General features: G+C 33.4%; 1 protein-coding gene across 2 annotated transcripts in view; it reads left to right on the forward strand.

Moving 5' to 3' along the window:
• Positions 1-27,406, forward strand: part of LOC142336116 (uncharacterized) — a 186,516-nt gene extending 159,110 nt beyond the window's left edge. For both annotated transcript variants that reach the window (XM_075384666.1, XM_075384665.1), the window contains exons 4-6: positions 2,189-2,333; positions 7,154-7,307; positions 26,938-27,406. In XM_075384666.1, the coding sequence (XP_075240781.1) occupies positions 2,189-2,333; positions 7,154-7,307; positions 26,938-27,195 (557 nt within the window). In that variant the 3' untranslated portion in view covers positions 27,196-27,406. The remainder of the gene's footprint in view (positions 1-2,188; positions 2,334-7,153; positions 7,308-26,937) is intronic.

Genomic DNA, 27,406 nt, shown 5'->3' on the forward strand with positions numbered 1-27,406 from the left:
ACTCACAGAAAAGTCTCATTTACAGAACAAAAAGTCGATTATAACATTATATATCATAAGCATGAACGCTCTGGATGCTTTTTTATGACCCTTTTTAATGCTTACCAAGTGATACACATTTGGTGTGAACAGAATGAACCATTGAAACGATCATTGAACTTTTTTTCTGGAAACGAGTATTTCAAACACGTTATCGACGGTAAAGTTGATATGAAACTTTCCGATTAGGCCCGAGAGAAAAATAACTTTCAGGCGAAAAAAGTTTGGACCCCGTTTTTCTTCCTTAAGATGTGTAGTAGTTTCAGTAGGATTGCCCTTATGCTATAGAATGACTTTACAAGGGATTGGAAGGTTGAGAAAAGTGACCATTTACGTTTTTCGCCAGGTACCTGTTTAATCATTGAAAAACGTTATAATATCGTAACACAGAACTTATGATTGACTATATTGGGGGACTATCTGCTTTTTCCCTCTCAATTGGTTACTTGCATTTGGTTCTTTGTGTCTTCGCTACCTATTAATGATTCAAAGTGAATGGACTCACAGAAAAGTCTCATTTACAGAACAAAAAGTCGATTATAACATTATATATCATAAGCAGGAACGCTCTGGATGCTTTTTTATGACCCTTTTTAATGCTTACCAAGTGATTCACATTTGGTGTGAACAGAATGAACCATTGAAACGATCATTGAACTTTTTTTCTGGAAACGAGTATTTCAAACACGTTATCGACGGTAAAGTAGATATGAAACTTTCCGATTAGGCCCAAGAGAAAAATAACTTTAAGGCGAAAAAATTTTGGACCCCATTTTTCTTCCTTAAACTGTGTGGTAGTTTCAGTAGGAGTGCCGTTATGCTATAGGATGACTTTACAAGGGATTGGAAGGTTGAGAAAAGTGACCATTTACGTTTTTCGCCAGGTACCTGTTTAATCATTGAAAAACCTTATAATATCGTAACACAGAACGTATGTTTGACTATATATATATATGTTCTTTGTGTCTTTGCTACCTATTAATGATTCAAAATGAATGGTCTCACAGAAAAGTCTCATTTACAGAACAAAAAGTCGATTATAACATTATATATCATAAGCAGGAACGCTCTGGATGCTTTTTTATGACCCTTTTTATTGCTTACCAAGTGATTCACAGTTGGTGTGTACAGAATGAACCATTGAAACAATCATTGAACAATTTCTCCTGAAATGAGAGTTTCAAATATTTTTTTGAAGGCAGAAGTGATATGAAAGTTTCTGTTTTGAACAGAGAGCTCCCTTTGACGTCTGAACTCATAAGGGAAAAGGATCATTGAGTTAATAGGACTTTATAATTTCACTTTTTTCTTGAACATTTTTCGATGTCTATCTTGCAAGATCTTGCAAGGTTCTTGCAAGATAGGCGTCCGGATCTTGCATCTTGCAAGATAAGCGTCATTTGCAAGAATCTTGCAAGATCTTGCAAGATAAGCGTCATTTGCAAGAATCTTGCAAGATCTTGCAAGATAAGCGTCGGAGTTCGACTAGGGTTGTTTGGTATTTTTTCCTGATATATATCTTTAATAATGTGAAAATACAGCTAAAAAATTTTCAACAACAAAAAAATTGTATCTGCTGAGAACGGCCAATCTCCATAGTTGAGAGGTGGACTTATGAAAAGAGCATGGTCGATCATATTTGGGTATGAAAAGGCTGTCCGGTCGACCTCTAAAAATACCGTCATTAACCATTATTAAACATTATAATTTAGTCAAAGTTTTGCCTTCTTTTTTGGTACAGTTTGCGAGGTAGCTCGACGCTAAACCTTAGATTTGGACAAAAATTGCCACACATTTTTGTAAGTTATATGGAGAACGGATAAAAAAATATTTTGGTTGTGGTGATCAACGAAACTGGTATTATGATGCCACGTGTTTGTCGAAAATTTGGAACCTTCGGCGATCTCCCAACTCATTCTATGCAGCTGGGCTTCATGCCCAATTTTTTAGCACCGGCTCAATTGAAATAAAATAGGGAAAAAAATGAAGAAACGGATATCGACCGTTATAACGAACAAAACTACATAAGCAGCCGCCAATTTGTATGAAAAGACAGTCGCCCACTGCTTAAAAAAAATTTTGGATTAAATCTGTCTATACGGAAGATCTTGCAAGACAACAGCCCATTAAACGAAGCATTCCATTTCAGATGCTCTCATTTTTGAAGCACCTGTGAACTGGGGAGCCAATCAGAGAGAAGTGTTGATCTGCAACCACCCCAATGAGAAAGTAGTCACATTCACATTCGTTATTCTACCTCAGCCGTACTCTCACATTCAAAAACACTGGATGAGGTAACATACTGCCTGCTCGTTTTCTTACTGGTAGCAACTTTGTCAAATAAAGTAAAATTTTTAAAGTTTATATTCCGGTTTCTTAACAAATAAATTTTATATTAACTTGCCAACTATTCTCTGCCCTCAAATTTTGTATCTGACATCAATCTAAATTATACATATTTTTGGCGAAGCAAACATTCCTTGAAGAACAAAAAAAGATTGAAAAAACTGGTTAAATTGTTCAAAGTGGACTTTTTTTTAGTCATTTGTTATCGCCACTAATTAAAAAGGGGGCGTAAATACTAGAGTTCGATCCATTTCTTATAAATTAACCATTCGGTCTCGACCCGTGTATTCATATGGACGAAGCATTTGTTCATATTTTTCATATACACATTTATTAATAAAAATTGAAATCTTTTATACACATTACAATGAACAGATGCTCTTCTGAATTTTTACACATTTGCATTTGCATTCCTAATCACCCTTGTGGAATAAACTGACTTTCGCCAATTCCAAAAAACTTGCGAGTTATTTGAAGTTCGATAAAACCGAATTATTGTTTATAATAGTGTATTATTAATTCGCGCAATCATTCAGTTTAAATACAAGTGCTTTTTCCAGGTACACCTCACAAAACTTGAATGTAAAATTTGCTTACGCAAATAGTAATTAGAGTTCATATTATAACAAGTGATCCTCAGAGCAGCACGCAGAGCGAGAAAAATAGCAAAAATATCTTGTTTGGTCAGCATATCTATACTCTATTTACGTTAACGACTAAAGCTCAGACAAAATTTAACAATACCAAACAGAATCATTTTCCCAACGTTAACATTATTAAATACAGAGAAGCTTTCCCCGGTCGAGGAAAAATCGGAAAAATTGTAACATAAGCGGTGAAAAGTTGTTTTTTTCACCGCAAATTTTGTACATAATTTTGCAGTGAAACGCGGAGAAATTATGTAAATTCACCGCTGTAGCAAGCGATGAACTTACAAAAAGTCACCGAATGTCACCGCCTTACAAGGGTTCGAACCTCTGACCTCCTGCATGTCGTCCACTTCTTCTTCCACTGGGTCATCTCTCACTAACTGTTAGTTTTTTTGTTTCAAATATAAATCAAATTCGCTCTACATTCTGTAAAACATGCGCGGTGATTTTTGTAACGCTTGCGAATTTTAGCGGTTAAATTATATATTTTATTGGTGAAATGTGGTGATTTTTGATTTTTTTTTTGAGTTCACCGCTTACTCTGGTGGGGAAATTACGTATATTCACCGCTTAGAAGAGAAGTGATAAGAAAATGTAAGATTAAAAGGGGTAGTTTTATGGGGGGGTTAAATCTAACAGTTCCTCCCTTACTCCCCATTAATTTCGCCGCTAATCTCGCACAATTTTAACAATTTTCTCTGAGCGGTGAATTTATGTAAGTTCATCGCGATCACCGCTTATCTCACATTATTTGGACACTTTTCAGAGCGGTGATCTGATGTAAATTCCCCGCTAATTTCAGCGGTGAAATTATGTAATTTCACCCCTACCAGGCGATAAAGTTCCTTTTTCACCACATTCACCGCCTGAGTTATGTAATTTCAACGCATTCAGCGCTTATCTTACAAAATTTCCAGCATTCACCGCTTATCTTACATTATTTTGCGTTGAAACCTCGACCAGGGTTAGACATTTTTTTTTGCTAGGGAGTGACTGTTTTGTAAATGAGTAATATCTGGTGAACATTCATTCACTTAACACCATCTGCACACCTAAAACAAAAACTGATGTAGTCATGTTTATAATCAAATAACAAGGAGGCTCGGTAATATGCGTTTGCAAATAAAATTCCGACACCGCTCATCCATATTTCTTGACTGAAATGTCGACCCAAAGAGGAGGAGAGAGACACTCACACCTTATTACGGTCGTAACTTATTTTCCAAATAATAAAGTCTTGCATAGCAAATTACTAAAAGAATGAATTATTGCCGCATTAGATGACGGATGAGACCTAGCATTGACGAAAAAAAAAAACAAAAATATATATAAAGTCAAATGACAACAAGCTTTTATTTCAACTAAAGATCAATGTCTCTAGATAGAATATAATTTAATAAGAAAATCAAAATGGCATCAAACAAAACCTAAACAACTCAAATTAAACTGTGCTTCTCAAAAAAGTCACGCGACATGGCTCTAAAGAGATTCTGTAATGTCTTGGTAGAAACCGCATACAGAGCAAAAATCAAAGATAAAGTTCCATTTTTGAAAACCATCGTCTTCAAAGTGATTAAAACTCTTAGGTATCAATTGCAATCATTAAAAAAGTTAGTTTATTCCTCTAGAGGTATAAGTGTGGGGGAAATTGAGATCCCTTCTTTTACAACTCTTGAGGAAACAAATGGGACAGGACAGTTCATTACCCACAAAATAAAATACAACTGCATTTAGAACGAAGTTACTAAAATTTCAACAAATTTCAAATAATTTAACAAGAAAACGGTGTCGCAGTCGTCATAACCATAAGCACTTCTATCAGAACAATAAATTGTTCCAATTTCACATTTGTTTTCTTTCAATGCAAAAAGCACTTCCCCACTTGAGTGATATTGCGTCAAGAAGACGAAAAATCTAAACAGAAAAATGGGCAGAAATCCAGAATTCCAGTCAACAAAAAATTAGTTGAAAGCTAAACCCCTAAAAAAACGAACTTCAGCTCACTAGCAAGAGGACGCGATATATTTTACCGATACTGGCTCAACAGTGACAGACAAAAATACAAAGTACAAAAGTTTATTGACTTTTTTGAAAACAATTTTAATCGAAAATCATTAAAAATCTTTCAACTTCTTTTGAAGACGATCATCTTGAATGTCGTAGGAAGCCAAATGGCTTGCTATTGGTTAGATTTAATAGAATAACTTAACAAAACTAGTAAATGTTGCTAGAAAACGATGTCGCTGCCGTGAAAAACAAATAATTGCCAAAACTTTAAATATGATCCAATCTCCATTCTTGAAACGCCAATTAGAAATGACATTGATGTGATCATTTGTCAAGTAAACAAAAAGAGCCTCAAAAATGCGAGAATACGTAAAAATTGAGATAGGTTTTGAAAATTGATGAGTACCAAAGCCACGAAACCACTAGGTATAAAAAACACTATCATTGAAATGAAATATCATTTCAAATAAAAAACAAGATTGAGCTGCCTTCACAGAGACACAGCTAAAAATTGACTAAAGTAAGATAAAAAGATGCAAAAATACAATTAAAAAAATGTATACAAAATCATCAGAGCCATTAGATATCAAATTAAAACGTGGTTTATTTTTACTTTTGCAAAGCAATATAAACAAAAACCTCATTATGAAAAGCTACTTATATTGTGTTCATGTGAGCTCATCGCCATGTAAATGGGATGTACTTTAAGTGAACCTTGATTCAAAATTATTCTCGCCATTAATTAACATATTGGAACAAAATTTACAAAAAATATTTGAAAAAAATGACGCCCCAAAACAATTTGAAAAGTTTCTTGTTGTAAAAGTCCATGAAGTTAACAAAACTAGCACCGATATAGCTGGGCGTCGATCTAGAAAACTTCATTGTCCCAAAGATCTGTGAAATGGATAACTTGGCTGAAATATATCAAAATCTCAAAAACAATTGGTGCATTTTTGGATGCATATCAGTTACGTTAACGAAAAATGAGCAAAATTTCGATAAACGACTTGATTTATTCGAAACAGAAGCTTAACTATTCGTTATGTAGTCTGGTATAATTGTGCATGCAGTCTTCAGATCTCTCTTTTGGGCAAATCTAAACAACGTGGGCTAAAATGCAAAATTAGAGTTTCTTTGATGAAGAAATCTGAAACTCAAAATTTTAGCAAAAACGTTACTCAAAAAAGTTGGAAGAAACCATTCGGCATCCCTCCTTTATCTTTAAATATAAAATCAGTAGCTCTGTTAATGTCAATTTTAATAAATTTTAGCAAAAATGACGAAAATTTGGTTAAAAAAGTGCAAAAAATGTGATTGAAAACAGCGTCGAGTGGTCTACTATTCACAAAAAGTTTAATCCTCTATAAACCTTTTGAAAAACCAATTTAAAAATCTTTCTAAATATTATATTCTACGCTGGGCAGGATTTTTAATGATACAACTCACAAATGTCTACGATAAATATATCGATCGGCAAAAATTGACTGACAAAAAAACCCGCCTGAGTATATTATTCCTTCCCCCACTTAAGTGCGGTCGGAAAAATAATCGCAGTAAAACTGTTCAGACAAACTTTAATATCCTTCTTGAGATGCAATCTTTCAAAACTAATTTCATTTCTATGCTATCGGATATAAGTCGGGCCAGAAAACCTATATTTGTGGACAACTCTCACTAACTCAAATGCTAAAATAATATGTAAAAAGGCAAAAATTAAAGATTATTAACGGTCTTCTTTTGTTTGCTCCATCAGTCAACTCTTTGGTACGTTAGCTCTATCCATGAAAGTATTGCATTAACTCATCAATTTCAATTCATTTTGAGCACAGTTATTTTTTGACTGGTATATCAGAAGCTCATCGAACTTTGGAAAGTCTTCGAACATTAGAAAACCAACAAGAAGATTAGAAATTTTTGAGCCTACAAGCCACGGGCTGAGGATTATGATTATATTGTGCGTTTGAGATAATTTGGCTAAAAAGAAAGCAACCTTGTAGCGGCTAACGATATTTTATCGGAGATTATCTTAGTGTGAATTTTAGCGGGAAAAAACAGATTTTTAGAAACTGTTTGCTTTGGTTTTCTGATTTGTTTCATATTTTTTTTAGCTTAGACTCTGAGGAGAAGGTGAGATTTGTGAACAATTCCCTTTCTGCCAACATACAGATATGGGTACATTGTAACTTCTACACCAATTTCCAGCTGAGAAAGACTGAGTTTTACAACGAGCACAAAATCAGCTCCACCCAAATTGAAGTCACCGTTAGTAATCAATTTATTTTGTGTAAACCCATTTTCATTGATACCCCTTTTTGAAGTCATATTCACAAAGCGTGTGATAGCATTTCCATAGACGAGGAATTCCGGTGTTATGTCGAAGACAGTCAGCTCGAAAAATTGCTTGTCTTTCAAACTAAAAGTCTGTCTTTCAAACCACCTTCAAGTTGGAACATAAACTCGAAAAAAGAGAAATATCTGCCAAAAATTTGCTTCAAAAATGGCAGAAGCTTCAGTGTTATCATTTCAGATATTCGCTCGATTCTTGATTTCAATTCTTAATATCAAAGCTGAGCAATCTTTCCAAGCCATTAACAACTGTATGTGAATCTGTCAAACTTAAAAAACCAATATCATAAATTCGAAGTAATTCTACAGAAAATGTTATGAGGCCTTAAGAATAGGAAGAAAGGTGATGAGTTATTGAAAAAAGTGTAAATCATATTTGATCTTGATAGGATTACGATACAAAACCATTTATGCAATCTTAGTATAATACCGGACAATTATATGACCCTTTATAGTTAATGGCAAATCATTAATGTGGTCACCCAGACATCAAATGTAATCATTTTAAAATTTGAAAACAAGTCGATTTTTTTGTCGGTAACGTGATAACACGAGACATGCAAAGAAAAATTTTATGCCAAGTTCTTAAAGTTATTGAATTATCTTCTTTATGATTACCGGGAAATTTTTTAAAAATCGTATACCACTTTCCATGACTGTGTTGAGACATAAATGTACAAACTTGTGAGATAAAAATGGAATTTCCCGTACCGAACCACCAGAGTAGATCAAAGTGGGAGCAAGGTAATTCCAGGGTTAGGTGCGCAAACAGAACTGGAACAGAGCGCCACCAGAGTAGGAGATCTCTAAACTCTGCGTCATGTCTTAACACAGTACGATGGCCCAGAGTAGGGCCAGTCTGGGATCTCTACTGCCAAGGGTAAACATGAAGTTCTACTCTGGGGCTCCTCTGTCAAGCGTAAAAAGCGACCTGATCAGACTCTTATCCAGCTCTGAAAATTTCCTGAATTTACTCTGTTCCAGTTCTGATCTGCTCTGGAGGTAAGGTACGGGTTGTTTGATGAGCAACCTGGGTATTCACATTTTCATACGTGTTTCAATTAACACTTACCATCACCGCTCAATGAGCAGTAATGGGACTCTACTTGCTCAAAATTTAAAGTTTCATATAAAAACCATTAGCTGTTTGTAAATCCAAAACATTTGCGAACTAAATGTTCGGAACAAAGTCTTAAAACGGTAGTATTTTTATTGCAACCAGAATATGGACAACCCTATTTCAAGGAGAGCTGACAACGCCACTCACACCACTCACAATCTAACAAGGGGCTCGGTAAAGTGCGTTTTCACATAATGTTCTCGCTCATCTAAATTGTTGTCTTAATTTTCAACCAAGTGAGGAAGAGACAGAGAATTTTCAAAAATTCAAATTTTGTTCAAAAATAAATGTTCTATGGATAAAGATTGCTTCCTACTCAAATAAATAATACTTAATAAGAAGGTCAAAGTAGCGTCAAAAACACCTGAATTAAACATATCAATTTGTAGTTGACTGGAAAAAAATGGGACCAGTCCTTAATGAGACTCGCTAACAAGTAGACTATAAATAACAAAAATGTCGAAGTTAAAAAATTTGTTTATATATTTTGAAAGCAAATAATGTCAAAAAAAGAAAACCATTGGATTACATCTGAAATTTTCAATACTGTCTATGGTCATTCATATCTCCATATAACTACATATGAAGATCTGTCATGATCCAGAATATGTCGTCCATCTATCAAAACAAACGACAAATACGACGAAAAACAGAATTTCAATTTTATTATACGAGAAAACGGTGCCAAAGCCGTTGAAACCTTAGTTTAATCCGTAAGAAATATTATAAAATCAATTGCGTCTTCTTTGAACAACAATAGTTTGATATCTGAAAACTGAATATTGCGACCAGGTAACAAATAGACAAAAACAAACAAACTTAACCAAGTTAAAAATTACAGTTGTTTTTTTTAAATTCAATTCAAAGTTATGAAACATAGGCCATCATCTGAAACCGTTAATTAGGCTAACTTTTTACTCAAAACAAAACCAATGCGATGAGAATGAATTAGTTCTAGTATGTCATACGCCTACAAAATAACGACAGTAGTGATGTGTCTTTCTGGGCAAACTACGGGGGGGGACATAAGTGTCTTCCCGTGAACACTACAGGAGGGGACATAAGTGTCTTCCCGGGCAAACTACAGGGGGGGACATAAGTGTCTTCCCGTGAACACTACAGGGGGGACATAAGTGTCTTCCCGGGCAAACTACAGGGGGGACACTTAAAATTTTTTTTTGAGTTTTTTCGACTTTTATGCATGAAATCAACACTGGCAAAGACATTCTAATAATTCCTGCTGCCTGTCTAAAGGCTGTGTCTGTTTTGCCTTTGAATAACGTAACAGTTACGCTATTTTCGCTTAGAAACATAATTCCTAAATGTCTCTTCAGGCGGGGTATTAACCGAAACTTGAATATGAGAACTTGAATATGCGGGTTATCCCAGAGAGTAAGGGACTAACAGTTTGCTTTGCTTTGCTTTGCGTCAACACCGAGCGGGGAATTTTTCATTTTAATTATTGCAAATAAACTAACATTTAAACTTTGTCAGAATAGTCACTAAAGAAATTTAAGTTCCTTACTTTAATTTGTTTGCTTTGATCGGAAATCTTCCACTGTTTCTTTTTCGGGCGGCAGAATTTATAAAGGGACTGCTAGCAATCATTACAATCTTTCCAACAATGGCGTCAAAGTCATCCAGATGGACAATTATAGTATGCAATTTCTTATTTTTTCCTGCGCAGTAGCAAAACTCATATCCAGTGGCTGCAAATTACTCATATGGGCGCCATTAAACAATGTCGTGTTAGAGCAAGAAAATGTTTGAGGTGCTGGTAGAAATTAGTTTTGAGCAAATTCATCGAAAAAGCAAGTGACAAAGTGCGAGGAATGGATTGAGACAAAGAGATAAACAGACATATTGAGAACGAGGGGAATGTAAGTCACAGAATAGAAATTGAGGAAAATAGAATGATGTAGACTGCCGGGACAGCGTAAGACTAAAGCGAGGGGCAACCAAGGAGGTGGATAGGTGGAGAGAGTGCAATGTGAAAGGGTGAAAGAGAGTGCAAAGAACGGGTGAAGGGGAACTATGCTAACGAATCAATAACAAAAAATTCAGAGCAAAAATTAGTGGGCAATGGATCGAGCATTCGATCAGGCTACTCTGTGGGACCAATTGAGAGACAAAGATTGAGCCACTAGGGGGAGAAGAAGAGAGAGGGAGAGAGTGGTGTGTTGAGACGGATGCGCAATGCAAACAGCTGGAGAAAACAATACGAGGGCAGCAGCAAGCGTTAAAATGAGTGAGAGCAATTGAGCGAGCAGCCAATCGAGTTATTATGTGTGGGACCAACTCAGAGACAAAACGTGAGCAAACAAGGTGAGAGGAAGGTGTGTTGCGGCAAACAGGTGATAAATAATTAGAGAAAACCAGTGTTGGTAGTACTCGATGAAGTGCGTGACGGCGCGATTAGGGTGTGATATTGGTTGAAGGACTAAAAGCGAGCAAACAAGGGGCGAAATGTGAAGTAGAGTTGATGTAAGTGTGTCTAGATACACAACAGTAGAACACGAGTGAAAGGGGACAAGCGAAAAAAGAAGAAAGTGGGAGAGCGAGTGATTGAGCAATCGATAGCGCTAGAGTGTGGGGCCGATTGAGAGACAAATCGAAAGCAAGGAACCAAAGGGAGAAGGACAGGTGGAGGACGGTTAGTTGGAGCAAGAGGTGAGTAGTATTATAGTGACCGCTAGCGGAAAATACGACTTATGATGAAGACAGCAAGAGAAAACGATTTAGGTGGTGTGTGTGTGTGTGTGAGAAAGAAAGAAAGTCAGCAAGCGAACGAGTGATCGAAAGATCGATTGGGCTATCGTGTGGGGCCCATTGAGAGTTAGAGAGCAACCACGCAAGGAGAGAATAAGCGACCCAGAAGGTCAACTGAGACGCATGGCGGGAGAATTGAATGGTGAACAAATACGAGTGGTCAAAAACAGTTGATAATTCGCTATATAAGTATTATATTAAAAAAACTCACAACTGGCTGTGAAAAGAAAACTTTTACTCTTCTACAGAACTTGTATATATGAGTATTGACTTTCTACCAAATACTAACCTTTTTGACTATATGACTATCAAGACAAAAATTAATCATAACTGATTGATAAGGGAGAATTTCACAATTCTGTTGATTTCTGCAAATAGAACTTGACATATCACGAATTGAAAACCTTTTTCGCCATTAGGCCATCATACCAAAACTTATCCACAACTAATTGAAAATTGAAATTTTTTACACTGCTACTGCAGTTCTTCACATGAAAATAGACTTTTTACCATTTAAAAACCTATTTTTAATATATGCTTAAAAAAATAAAGGTTTTTTATAACTACTTAAGTGGTGACAATTTTGCACTTATACTGAATTCCTACATATGGAAATTGACTTTTTACCATTTAAAAACCTTTTTTTACTATATGGTAAATAAAACGAAAGGTTTTTATAAACACTTAAGTAGTGAGATTTTTACACTTTTACTGAACTCCTACATATGAAACTTGACTTTCTACCATTTAAAAACCTTTTTTTACTATATAGTGAATAAAATAAAAACTTATTTTAACTATTTAAGTAGTGAGAATTTTGCACTTTTACAGAATTCCTACATATGAAAATTGACTTTTTACCAATTAAAAACCTTTTTTTACTATATGGTCAATAAAAAAAAAGATTTTTATAACTACTTGAGTAGTAAGATTTTTACACTTTTACTGAACTCCTACATATGAAAATTGAATTTCTACTATTTAACAACCTTTTTTAATATATGGTGAATAAAATAAAAGTTTTCTTAACTACTTAAGTAGTGAGATTTTTACACTTTTACTGAAGTCCTACATATGAAACTTGACTTTCTACCATTCAAAAACCTTTTTTACTATATAGTGAATAAAATAAAAACTTATTTTAACTACTTAAGTAGTGAGAATTTTGCACTTTTACAGAATTCCTGCATATGAAATTTGACTTTTTACCCATTAAAAACCTTTTTTTTACTATATGGTCAATAAAGCAAAAGATTTTTATAACTACTATAGTAAGATTTTTACACTTTTACTGAACTCCTACATATGAAAATTGACTTTCTACTATTTAACAACCTTTTTTAAAAATATGGTGAATAAAATAAAAATTTTCTTAACTACTTAAGTAGCGAGAATTTTGCACTGTTACAGAATTCCTACATAGGAAAATTGACACTTTCCCATTTAAAAACCTTTTTTTTACTATATGGTGAAAAAAACAAGTTTTTAATAACTACCTAAGTAGTGAGAGTTTTGCACTTTTACAGAATTCCTGCATATGAAAATAGACTTTTTGCCAATTAAAAACCATTTTTTACAATATGGTCAATGAATTAAAAGTTTTTATAACTATTAAATTAGTGTGAGTTTTCCACTTTTAAAGAATTCCTACATATGGAAATTGACTTTTCACTAATTAAAAACCCTTCTCTACTATATGAATATCAAAACAAAAAACTGTTCTACTGCATTTCTGCATATAGACATTGGCTTTTTACCAATTGAAAAACTATTTTCGACTATAAGACCATTGAAACAGAAGTTAATGACAATTGATTGAAGAGCGAGGACTCTGCACTTCTACTTAACTTCTGCAAATTAAATAATCAATTAAGAACCTTTTTCTACTAAAGAACCATTAGGGTTAAGGTAAAACATAACTGATTTAGAAGTGAAAATGTATTAATTCTACTGAAATTCTGCAAAACAATTGGAATTGTCACTAATAGGAAAATTTTTCCGCCTTATGACCATCAGAAAAAATTAACATATAATGGATTAAAATGAGATATTTTACACTTACTCTGAACTTCTTAATTTAAATATAGGTTTTTTAGCAATTAGGAACCTATTTCTACCCTGCAACAATTAAAACAAAGAGTTGTTTTTTAACTCAGCGAGAGAAGAAAGTTTAGCACTTTTCTGAACTTCAACAAAAATTGACTTTCAAACAGTTAAATATTTTTTTCTACTATATGACTATTAGAACAAAGGTTAATCGTAACTGATTGGGAATTGTAAGTTTTACACTTATTCTGAACTTGTGCTTATAAAACAAAGTTTTCACTAAATAAACGCCTTTTTCATCTATACAACCATTAGAACAAAAAACTGATTACCAAAACTGAATTATTCACTGTTATCGTTTTTCAACAAAAAGCAACTTTCTACCGATTACAAACGTCTTTTGTTGAGGCCTTTAACACAAATTTTTTCAAAACTAATTGCGCATTGACAATTTTTACCAATACTGACTTTTTGCATTTGAAAACAGATTCCTTTTTTGGTGAAAACATTTTTCCTTACTTAAAAATAAAAAAGTTGAACTGTTTATCTCAATACAAAAAGTTCTAACTTAGCAGTTTTGTTTATTTAAAACATAAAAAAATGACTTCTTACTGTTCAGAAACCTTTTGGTGCTATATCTCCAATTAAACTTAAAGTTTGTCTATTCAACTAAGTTGCTAAAGGTAACTAAGTTAAGTTTAGAGGTCCGTTTGGTGATATTTTCGTTAAAGCAAAAAGTTGATTACGGAAAGAGATAATTTAGCAGTTTTTTTTTCTTGCTTTGTCTTTGACAAAAACGGTTTTCTACTCTATGAACATTCAAAGCAAAACTGTTCTAAATGATTCCGAAATAAAAAAATTTACACTTCAATTGAACTTCTATTTCATAGGTAACTCTTTATCGTGTTTAAACTTTGTTTATTAGATGACATTTGCTAATTTCTCACATTGGAAAGTGATTAGTTTCGCCGTTCAGAAAAACGTTTTTCTGCTTTATGTCCCTTCCAACGAAGACTTATTTTGACTCGAAAAAGGGGAATATTTTTTTTCATCTACATGGTAATAAAATGAGAAGGTTTTCCTTACTTGTTGGTGAATACAAATTATTATTTTCAGTGATTTTCTACCTATGGGAAGAGACTTTTAACCCTCATTAATTTTTTTTTCATATTAATTACGATTCGAACAAATTTTTATATTCTGACTACCCGAAAAGTAAGATATCACTGGTTAACTGATATCTTCTTAGAGGTTTGACTTTTTACTTTCATATATACTTTTTTGTTTTTGGTTACTTGTCTAATTCAACAAAACGTTCTTCAAACTCAACAATAAAGGAGAATTTCATAGTTGTATTAAGTCTCTCCATATGGAAAACGAATTTTAAGCGTTCAAACAACAATTTATATAAACCTGATTTTCATACATCAAAGACTTGAGTTTTCAAACGCTTTTTTTAATAATTTACTTACATAATCTTTAGAACAGAAGTATTTTCGGATTGCTTGAGAAGTTAGATTTTTGCACCTCCACTTGAAAACTACAAAAACGAAGATGATTTTTAAGGTTTAAGTACACTTTTACCTACAATTGGTTAACCAATCGAAATTCGAATTGCAGAAGCTTAGTTTTTGAAATTGACGACAAAAGTCTTCAAGTGTATTTATCGAAAAATTGTCAAAGAAAATGATCTAGGTTTCAGCGCTATGACTGTTCTTTTAAAAAAGAACACTAATTATTTTGCCATGAAACTGAGTGAAAAACGGAAGTATAGTGTTTGATGGTATAAAGAAACAAAAGCTCTCCTCGTTCAGGTATGAACTCATCAAACGAATTTCAACATGAACAAGAGGTGTATACTTTTCGAAACAACTTTCAATTTTAATTTCTTTATACCATCAAACACTATACTTCCGTTTTTCACTCAGTTTCATGGCAAAATAATTAGTGTTATTTTTTAAAAAAAAACAGAAATAGCGCTGAAACCTAGATCATTTTCTTTGACAATTTTTGGAAAATTTATTGTAATCACTGTTTGTGTCTAAAGACCAAAATATGGCAAACTGCATATCACGTAATAATTTGAAATAAGTTGTATTTTTCTTGGCATCATTACATTGCAATACAGTCGAAAATAACTTTTTCTTGTTTGAGACAGAATTGATTATACAGTCATAAATACTTTCCTTTTGGTCTGTAGTACGTAAAATTATCTAAAACATTCAACACGTACAAAAAAGTACGTAATTGAAATAATAGCTATTAATTTGGTTTTGTTTGTACAAAAACAATTATGTCTGTAGCAACGAGTTCTACTTTGGATAGGTTTGAAAAATTGTCCAGATATTTATTAGTGTACTGAAGTAAGAAAATGTGAACAGTCTTAGCCCCAATATTCTGACAGTGTAATTTTGTTGATCACCTTCAAAACAAAAACCGCTAGATTGTCTTACAATATACACAGCAACAAATCTTACCTATCGTTATAGAACAATTCAAAATTACAAATGATAAAAATAAAATCGTCAAACACTGTGACAGCACCTGAGGATGAGGATGCAACTGAATTCATATATGCGCCACAAAAATGTGGAAGAATTGTATGGTAAATCTTTACAAGAGAGATACTTATGTTTTGTCCATGTGACAATGACACCCTCTTTTGACACAAAAAACTTTATAAAATGACGATTGCGACTGCCGTGCGCTTATTCTTGCGAGGTTACTCTGTTACTTCCAGGTTATTATTAATTCTGCGCATCGTTGTGGGGTTTAGCCTTCATCTTTATCCTTATCAATTCACCAACTGAATCATCTGCAATAAGTAGACCAAGCTGCAACGTGAAACTGTAAGTTTTGAACTTAGACCCAATTAAAATTAATTTCAATATAAAAACCATTAACTTTTTATTCAATCATTTATTTCCTAATGAGAATTATTTGATATCGAAAATTGTGGTTTCGATAAATACACTTGAAGACTTTTGTCGTCAATTTCAAAAACTAAGCTTCTGCAATTCGAATTTCGATTGGTTAAACAATTGTAGGTAAAAGTGTACTTAAACGTTAAAAATCATCTTCGTTTTTGTAGTTTTCAAGTGGAGGTGCAAAAATCTAACTTCTCAAGCAATCCGAAAATACTTCTGTTCTAAAGATTATGTAAGTAAATTATTAAAAAAAGCGTTTGAAAAATCAAGTCTTTGATGTATGAAAATCAGGTTTATATAAATTGTTGTTTGAACGCTTAAAATTCGTTTTCCATATGGAGAGACTTAATACAACTATGAAATTCTCCTTTATTGTTGAGTTTGAAGAACGTTTTGTTGAATTAGACAAGTAACCAAAAACAAAAAAGTATATATGAAAGTAAAAAGTCAAACCTCTAAGAAGATATCAGTTAATCAGTGATATCTTACTTTTCAGGTAGTCAGAATATAAAAATTTGTTCGAATCGTAATTAATATGAAAAAAAATTAATGAGGGTTAAAAGTCTCTTCCCATAGGTAGAAAATCACTGAAAATAATAATTTGTATTCACCAACCAGTTAGGAAAACCTTCTCATTTTATTACATGTAGATGAAAAAAAATATTTTCAGTAGTAAAGACCCAACTTTATATAATAAGAAATGAGAAAATCTCAATTTATCAGTTATTAGAGCCTTTAGTCCAACAAATATGCAAAACAAAGAGCTTTTCAGACTTTAGTATTTAAGATTCTTTTATAGAGTAAATTAAGAACTGCAATTTTCCATATTTTCAATAAATTAGGAAGTAAACTTCGCTAAAAATGATCAAGTATTGGTTAAAGGTTTTATGACTGCGACAGTTGTATCTCTAAAAATGGAACCTCAACAGCATTTTCTTCACTTCTTAATCAGATAGACGAAGTACTTCTTCTGTCACTCATTTAATAACATTATTCAACCCTTAAGGAGTCACATTTTCAAGGAAAATATAGTGTGGAAATGCAAAATTCTCATTCGCAATCAGTTAGACAAAAATTCTGGAATACTGAACATTTAAAAAAAATATGTTTTAACGCTAAAAGTGATATATCAAAAGACAAAACTCAATTGAAGTACAAAATAATTACTGCGTAATCAGTGATTAAGAACTAGCAGTTTTTTAATCATATAGTAGAAAAACTTCTTCAAAGTGTTAACAGCCAAATTTCATATGCAGACAATAAATTGAAATGCGCTTTGCTCCCATAATTAGTTAAAAAGCTTTTGTTTCCGTGATTTTGTTGTACAAAAATACCTTTCGACAATTAAAAGTCCGGGTTAGTATGTAGCAAATCGGCGAAAGTGTAGTGGTCCCATTTTTTAATCAATTAAAGAACTTTGTAATATTAATTATGTTGTAGTAAAGGGTTTTAAAACGTTTAAATGTCGAAATTTTGTACAGGAATTCAGTAATTAAGTACAAGTACAAAATTCCCCTTTTTCGAGTCAAAATAAGTCTTCGTTGGAAGGGACATAAAGCAGAAAAACGTTTTTCTGAACGGCGAAACTAATCACTTTCCAATGTGAGAAATTAGCAAATGTCATCTAATAAACAAAGTTTAAACACGATAAAGAGTTACCTATGAAATAGAAGTTCAATTGAAGTGTAAATTTTTTTATTTCGGAATCATTTAGAACAGTTTTGCTTTGAATGTTCATAGAGTAGAAAACCGTTTTTGTCTAAGACAAATCAAGAAAAAAAACTGCTAAATTATCTCTTTCCGTAATCAACTTTTTGATTTAACGAAAATGTCACCAAACGGACCTCTAAACTTAACTTAGTTACCTTTAGCAACTTAGTTGAATAGACAAACTTTAAGTTTAATTGGAGATATAGCACCAAAAGGTTTCTGAACAGTAAGAAGTCATTTTTTTTATGTTTTAAATAAACAAAACTGCTAAGTTAGAACTTTTTGTATTGAGATAAACAGTTCAACTTATATATAAACTTAAAATATATATATATATATATATATATATATTCAACTTAAAATATATATATATATATATATATATATATATATATATATTTTAAGTAAGGAAAAATGTTTTCACCAAAAAAGGAATCCGTTTTCAAATGCAAAAAGTCAGTATTGGTAAAAATTGTCAATGCGCAATTAGTTTTGAAAAAATTTGTGTTAAAGGCCTCAACAAAAGAAGTTTGTAATCGGTAGAAAGTTGCTTTTTGTTGAAAAACGATAACAGTGAATAATTCAGTTTTGGTAATCAGTTTTTTGTTCTAATGGTTGTATAGATGAAAAAGGCGTTTATTTAGTGAAAACTTTGTTTTATAAGCACAGGTTCAGAATAAGTGTAAAACTTACAATTCCCAATCAGTTACGATTAACCTTTGTTCTAATAGTCATATAGTAGAAAAAATATTTAACTGTTTGAAAGTCAATTTTTGTTGAAGTTCAGAAAAGTGCTAAACTTTCTTCTCTCGCTGAGTGAAAAAACAACTCTTTGTTTTAATTGTTGCAGGGTAGAAATAGGTTCCTAATTGCTAAAAAACCTATATTTAAATTAAGAAGTTCAGAGTAAGTGTAAAATATCTCATTTTAATCCATTATATGTAAATTTTTTCTGATGGTCATAAGGCGGAAAAATTTTCCTATTAGTGACAATTCCAATTGTTTTGCAGAATTTCAGTAGAATTAATACATTTTCACTTCTAAATCAGTTATGTTTTACCTTAACCCTAATGGTTCTTTAGTAGAAAAAGGTTCTTAATTGATTATTTAATTTGCAGAAGTTAAGTAGAAGTGCAGAGTCCTCGCTCTTCAATCAATTGTCATTAACTTCTGTTTCAATGGTCTTATAGTCGAAAATAGTTTTTCAATTGGTAAAAAGCCAATGTCTATATGCAGAAATGCAGTAGAACAGTTTTTTGTTTTGATATTCATATAGTAGAGAAGGGTTTTTAATTAGTGAAAAGTCAATTTCCATATGTAGGAATTCTTTAAAAGTGGAAAACTCACACTAATTTAATAGTTATAAAAACTTTTAATTCATTGACCATATTGTAAAAAATGGTTTTTAATTGGCAAAAAGTCTATTTTCATATGCAGGAATTCTGTAAAAGTGCAAAACTCTCACTACTTAGGTAGTTATTAAAAACTTGTTTTTTTCACCATATAGTAAAAAAAAGGTTTTTAAATGGGAAAGTGTCAATTTTCCTATGTAGGAATTCTGTAACAGTGCAAAATTCTCGCTACTTAAGTAGTTTAGAAAATTTTTAATTTATTCACCATATTTTTAAAAAAGGTTGTTAAATAGTAGAAAGTCAATTTTCATATGTAGGAGTTCAGTAAAAGTGTAAAAATCTTACTATAGTAGTTATAAAAATCTTTTGCTTTATTGACCATATAGTAAAAAAAAGGTTTTTAATGGGTAAAGGGTCAATTTTCATATGCAGGAATTCTGTAAAAGTGCAAAATTCTCACTACTTAAGTAGTTAAAATAAAATTTTATTTTATTCACTATATAGTAAAAAAGGTTTTTGAATGGTAGAAAGTCAAGTTTCATATGTAGGACTTCAGTAAAAGTGTAAAAATCTCACTACTTAAGTAGTTAAGAAAACTTTTATTTTATTCACCATATATTAAAAAAGGTTGTTAAATAGTAGAAATTCAATTTTCATATGTAGGAGTTCAGTAAAAGTGTAAAAATCTTACTACTCAAGTAGTTATAAAAATCTTTTTTTTATTGACCATATAGTAAAAAAAGGTTTTTAATTGGTAAAAAGTCAATTTTCATATGTAGGAATTCTGTAAAAGTGCAAAATTCTCACTACTTAAGTAGTTAAAATAAGTTTTTATTTTATTCACTATATAGTAAAAAAAGGTTTTTAAATGGTAGAAAGTCAAGTTTCATATGTAGGAGTTCAGTATAATTGTAAAAATCTCACTACTTAAGTATTTATAAAAACCTTTTGTTTTTTTACCATATAGTAAAAAAAGGTTTTTAAATGGTAAAAAGTCAATTTCCATATGTAGGAATTCAGTATTAGTGCAAAATTGTCACCACTTAAGTAGTTATAAAAAACTTTTATTTTTTTAAGCATATATTAAAAAAAGGTTTTTAAATGGTAAAAAGTCTATTTTCATGTGAAGAACTGCAGTAGCAGTGTAAAAAATTTCATTTTTCAATTAGTTGTGGATAAGTTTTGGTATGATGGCCTAATGGCGAAAAAGGTTTTCAATTCGTGATATGTAAAGTTTTATTTGCAGAAATCAACAGAAGTGTGAAATTCTCCCTTATCAATCAGTTATGATTAATTTTTGTCTTGATAGTCATATAGTAAAAAAGGTTAGTATTTGGTAGAAAGTCAATACTCATATATACAAGTTCTGTAGAAGAGTAAAAATTTTCTTTTCACAGCCAGTTGTGAGTTTTTTTAATATAATACTTATATAGCGAATTATCAACTGTTTTTGACCACTCGTGTTTGTTCACCATTCAATTCTCCCGCCACGCGTCTCAGTTGACCTTCTGGGTCGCTTATTCTCTCCTTGCGTGGTTGCTCTCTAACTCTCAATGGGCCCCACACGATAGCCCAATCGATCTTTTGATCACTCGTTCGCTTGCTGACTTTCTTTCTTTCACACACACACACACACACACACCACCTAAATCGTTTTCTCTTGCTGTCTTCATCATAAGTCGTATTTTCCGCTAGCGGTCACTATAATACTTCTCACCTCTTGCTCCAACTAACCGTCCTCCACCTGTCCTTCTCCCTTTGGTTCCTTGCTTTCGATTTGTCTCTCAATCGGCCCCACACTCTAGCGCTATCGATTGCTCAATCACTCGCTCTCCCACTTTCTTCTTTTTTCGCTTGTCCCCTTTCACTCGTGTTCTACTGTTGTGTATCTAGACACACTTACATCAACTCTACTTCACATTTCCCCCCTTGTTTGCTCGCTTTTAGTCCTTCAACCAATATCACACCCTAATCGCGCCGTCACGCACTTCCTCGAGTACTACCAACACTGGTTTTCTCTAATTATTTATCACCTGTTTGCCGCAACACACCTTCCTCTCACCTTTTTTGCTCACGTTTTGTCTCTGAGTTGGTCCCACACATAATAACTCGATTGGCTGCTCGCTCAATTGCTCTCACTCACTTTAACGCTTGCTGCTGCCCTCGTATTGTTTTCTCCAGCTGTTTGCCTTGCGCATCCGTCTCAACACACCACTCTCTCCCTCTCTCTTCTTCTCCCCCTAGTTGCTCAATCTTTGTCTCTCAATTGGTCCCAAAGAGTAGCCTGATCGAATGCTCGATCCATTGCCCACTAATTTTTGCTCTGAATTTTTTGTTTTTGATTCGTTAGCATAGTTCCCCTTCACCCGTTCTTTGCACTCTCTTTCACCCTTTCACATTGCACTCTCTCCACCTATCCACCTCCTTGGTTGCCCCTCGCCTTAGTCTTACGCTGTCCCGGCAGTCTACATCATTCTAATTTCCTCAATTTCTATTCTTTGACTTACATTCCCCTCGTTCTCAATATGTCTGTTTATCTCTTTGTCTCATTCCATTCCTCGCACTTTGTCACTTGCTTTTTCGATGAATTTGCTCAAAACTAAATTCTACCAGCACCTTAAACATTTTCTTGCTCTAACACGACATTGTTTAATGGCGTCCATATGAGTAATTTGCAGCCACTGGATATGAGTTTTGCTACAGCGCAGGAAAAAATAAGAAATTGCATACTATAATTGTCCATCTGGATGACTTTGACGCCATTGTTGGAAAGATTGTAATGATTGCTAGCAGTCCCTTTATAAATTCTGCCGCCCGAAAAAGAAACAGTGGAAGATTTCCGATCAAAGCAAACAAATTAAAGTAAGGAACTTAAATTTCTTTAGTGACTATTCTGACAAAGTTTAAATGTTAGTTTATTTGCAATAATTAAAATGAAAAATTCCCCGCTCGGTGTTGACGCAAAGCAAAGCAAAGCAAACTGTTAGTCCCTTACACTCTGGGATAACCCGCATATTCAAGTTCTCATATTCAAGTTTCGGTTAATACCCCGCCTGAAGAGACATTTAGGAATTATGTTTCTAAGCGAAAATAGCGTAACTGTTACGTTATTCAAAAGCAAAACAGTCACAGCCTTTAGACAGGCAGCAGGAATTATTAGAATGTCTTTGCCAGTGTTGATTTCATGCATAAAAGTCGAAAAAACTCAAAAAAAAATTTTAAGTGTCCCCCCTGTAGTTTGCCCGGGAAGACACTTATGTCCCCCCCTGTAGTGTTCACGGGAAGACACTTATGTCCCCCCCTGTAGTTTGCCCGGGAAGACACTTATGTCGCCTCCTGTAGTGTTCACGGGAAGACACTTATGGCCCAGACCAAAACAAGACTTAAATACCCTGGCGCAGACATATGACGAATTAACTTTCAAAGCGGTGGTAGTTAAAATGGTTTCAAGCCGAAAGCGGCAAACCAGTCACGCAAGTGGAGGGAAAATGGTTTCCTAAGATTAGTTTCATGCATGGCATGGGAAATAAGGAGAAAGAATTTCAAAGTGTCCCACCCTGTAGTTTGCCCAGGAAGACACTTGTGTCCCCCCCGTAGTGTTCACGGGAAGACACTTATGTCCCCCCCCCCCGTAGTTTGCCCAGAAAGACACATCACTACTAACGACACCTACAGATAAAAACAAAAAATAAAATTTATTGCGATAAGCCAGTTTTGATGCAGTTAGAGAAAGCATTAAGCACCGAACAAAAAAACAATATATACGTTCAATTGCGCTTGAAAAACCAGATTGTGATATAAGTTTTGTAATTTATGAGAATAGGTAACAAGAATACAATAAAGAACAACAAATTACAAAGCTAAAAAACTTGAATTCAAGGTCATGAAAAAAATAGCTATCAACTGAAGCCAGTAAATAAATTGCTTTTTTCATCCATACGAAGTCACTAAGTGCTGCTCTTATCCAGATCTTTGTCATACGACAAAGAAAGAAAAAGACAAAAAAATTTCAATTGAATTCTGCTGGAAGACTGTGTTGGAGCCGTCAAAACCCAAATCCAATCATCAAAGAATTGTGCTGAAATGTGCTCTTTTTTCGGAGGCCAATAATGGGACATTCGACCCGTCAAAACTGTCATCAGATTTCAAAAAAACCTCAAATTAGGACAAAGTCCGAAAAATGAAAAGTTTTTGTGAAAAAATGTAGTATCAAAGCCGAAAAACCGTTTCTTAAAAGTTGAAACGCTATAATTATTAGGCATTAATCCAGTAGACAGACAATTTCATTTTTGTTTGCTGACCTGAAACTACAAGGTGACAAACATAAGTTAGAGATTGTAGTCCAAAACAAAAAAATTGTTAGAGATTGTAGACCATTGTTTGTTTTGAAAACAAGTATTTTTAAAAATGAAAAAGAACAATGTTTTCTACTAAAAAAAACAAGATGGGCTTCATTAGCATGCCTTGATTTGAATTATTATGCTCTGTATTGAATTTAAAACAAAGCAAAAACTGAGAAATTCTATTTAAAAAACACTGCAGACTTATTGCAATCCATAGTTTTCGGGATTTTTAATAACGCTCAAATAATACAATTTTTACTGTTCTTCACCGTTGGGAATGCGTAATTGTTCCGATTATCAAGGCTATTGTTAATTTGACGAAAAAAGTCAATATATCAAAAAACTGACGTTTGTTGGATAAATATCGAGTTAAATTAGCAAAACACCGGCAAAATCGAAGTTTAAGGGAGCCTCAAAAACACGGAAGCAAAATCGACTGAAAATGAATTCTGGAACACTCCCAGCAGCACTCTAAGTTCAACAATACACTTTCAAGAAGTCTCTCTCGCAGGTATAACTATCCCTTTTTGGAGTTAACAAAGATTTTGTACGCATTTTTTAGATCCGGCAATTTTAAACAAAGTGGACTAAGGGAGCTTATTTTGTGCCAATTTTGATAGAAATTGTGCTCAATGTTAACCACAAAATTGAATTGAACATTTCAACAATACTCTTATATCTTTAGCGATAAAAATTGACATCACTATCTTAAACAATTTCAACATTTTTTTCAGAAAAATTGGGAATAAAATGCAAAAACTGCGGATAATTTGAACAGAAACAAAAAATAGTGCAATGTTCACAAAATTAAAACCCCAGTGAATCCATGGAAAAAAACTAAATTTGGAAAATTATTTTTTATATTCAACGCTAGAATGGCTTTTTAATGAGAACATCACTCTGAATCCGCTATGATGATTATATTGATTGGCCAAAATTGACTGACCAAAACAAGAGAAACCCCTTTGAGTAGATAGCCCCCCCCCCCCCTCTAAAGTGTACCCGCACAAAATTAAAACTCAGTGCTTCAAACAACTTAACACAACTCCTGGAAAAACATTTTTCCTGCACTTTCTTTCGGCAGAATACGTCTTTTGTCAAACAATTGAGTCCAAATCGCGGGTCGACAATTGAAATACTGCCGCCTAATTTTGATTCCTGTGGAGCAAGCAATCATTATTGTTTCACCTGCAGTCTGGCATGCAATTTCAAATAATAAAAACAATATTTGTATAACTTTCAAAAATGAAATAATTTATCCTCACAGATAATCATGTTCCAGAGCACATTTTTATTAGGGTTTTGTTTGCTGAAATCAGCTCTAATCAAGTTGTCCACGGATATTTGATCTAAATATTTTGCGTTTTTCTTAAAGTCTTTAGGGCAAATGTTATGATTATTTCTTTGCGAAGAGTTCAGTGAACCATAATGTACAATGTAACAAATAGTTAAAGAACGGTGCACGTACAGTTTTGATGTTAATAGTCTCAGCAAAAAAATCAGATTTTTTTGTTTGCATTCGCCACTTTGCAATGCTTATTCCAAGACTTGCGCAAGACTTTGCAATGCCTATACCACTTTGCAATGCTTATTCCAAGACTTGCACAAGACTTGGAAACTCTTCAATCCGAGCAGGGAATAATAGAAAGGGACAACTGAGAACTGTATGCTGTTATAAAGCAGGCCTTAAAGACTAACGCTGCTTTTTTGCGATTAAGCAAAAACAAAAATTATAAAAACATCAGTTTTATAATTTTAAAAGATAAATATGTACGTTTTCCTCACAAAATGGCCTGTTACAGAGCGCGTTTTCATTTGGTTGCTGAAATCAGCTCTAATCAAGTTTTCCACAGATATATGATATAAAATTTTTAGTAGTTTTTCTCAAAAGTGGGGCAATTGTTCAGATTTCTTAGAACTTATTCTCTTTGTGATCATTTGTTTGGGAAGCGTTTGCTGAACTGGAATGTATAAAGTTTACGAAAAGGTAGAATAATGCACTTACAAGTTTGATATATTAATAGTCTCCGAGAATTGCTTCAGATTTTTGTTGCATTCCACGAGTTTTTGCTAAGTCAATTTAAATACTCGCCAAGTTTTGTTACAAATCTCATTTCGTTATCGATTCAGAGCTATAACCATGTCACATTCAAAACTTGAAAATTTAAATCCAAGTGTTGATTAGCTTTTTGCTATGCTTATTCCGAGACTTGTTCCGCACTTGGAATTTCTAAATCAGAGCAGGGCAAAATATAAATGGACAAAAATTATTGATTAATATTATTGTTATTATTAAAATCTTGGCAAGTCTAAATCCAACTCTTTAGTAAATCTATTAAAATGAGTCACATAAAACAGGAATTATATCATTAAAACTGTTATTATCCATGCTCTAAATTCATATATAGCACAGTTTTTTTACTGATTACTGAGAATGCATCATCCAGTGAGCATAGCGTACTTCCCTAGTCTATTACCGACGGCTATCTTGCAAGATCTTGCAAGAATCTTGCAAGAATCTTGTAAGATTACGCACCATCTTGCAAGATCTTGCAAGATTCTTGCAAGATCTTGCAAGATAGCCGTCGGATATGCAAGAATCTTGCAAGATAAGCGTCGATCTTGTAAGATTCTTGCAAGATAGGCGTCCGGATCTTGCATCTTGCAAGATATGCGTCATTTGCAAGAATCTTGCAAGATCTTGCAAGATAAGCGTCGGAGTTCGACTAGGGTTTGACCCGTTTCATACACCGGGCCAAAATTGTATGTCCTATTTTTGAGTACTACACTATGAACACTGAAAAAACTTAATGAGATCTAACTGAGGGTAGTATGATCTCTTGGACCATTTTTTAATACGGTATCGTCATTGCCGCATTATGGCAAGTATCATTGTTGTGCAGCATTGCCAAATTTTGCAACTCATTCCGATTACGACTCAACACTGGATCAAAATTTTTGACATTTTGTAGTATTGGGCCCCTTGGCGTTCTTGAAGCCCTCACAGAAGCTTTCTTCGTTATTTCTCATCGGTTTGACGTGCCTGACATATAATAGCAAGATCTGAAACATAAGTCAATTTTAGTTCCTTTTTGTGAAAATTAGGCTAAAGCTTCAAAATACAAAATTTCCATTGCTTTCACGATCATATTCCGTCTGTAAATAAACCGCTTGCGAATTGGGAACTCAGCTTGCGATAGCAAATTTATCTTGAAATGATTAAACAAAACAAAAGCGATAATTAGGACAATCTCTTTTTTAATGAATGATTTCATTTAGTCGGGTTCTACTCAAAACGTGCTGCTGGGACAGACCAGGATCAACTTTGCCTGGCACGGGGGAACAGTCACCAAAGTGGACAAGTTCTCAGACTACAGTGTGTGGTCCCTGGCTATGCTATTCTGTGCAGTACTGCTGGCAGCTGAACGAGGATACACAATCAGCAGCAGAGCCAGGACCCAGCACAGAAAGTACAAAATCAAACAGAGCACCAAAAACAAATCTATTTTGAGATCCACAACTGTTGAAAAACTGTAAAAAAATATATGTATATTCTTCACTACGTTGCGTATCATTAAACTGTTTTTCGTTTCACGTCAGAAAATCTATTAAAAATTTTTGTTATTATGATTTATCAAGTCTAGATTACATTTCGTGTCAACTGTTCCGATGTTTCTTTTCTTTACCCTGGCTGAGGTCCCTGACCAAAAGTCGATAAGTCCAGACCAAAATGAACGCGCAAGGGGAG

The sequence above is a fragment of the Convolutriloba macropyga genome, chromosome 3, assembly GCF_964194025.1.
Source record: "Convolutriloba macropyga chromosome 3, txConMacr16.3, whole genome shotgun sequence".
NCBI lineage: Eukaryota > Metazoa > Xenacoelomorpha > Acoela > Convolutidae > Convolutriloba > Convolutriloba macropyga.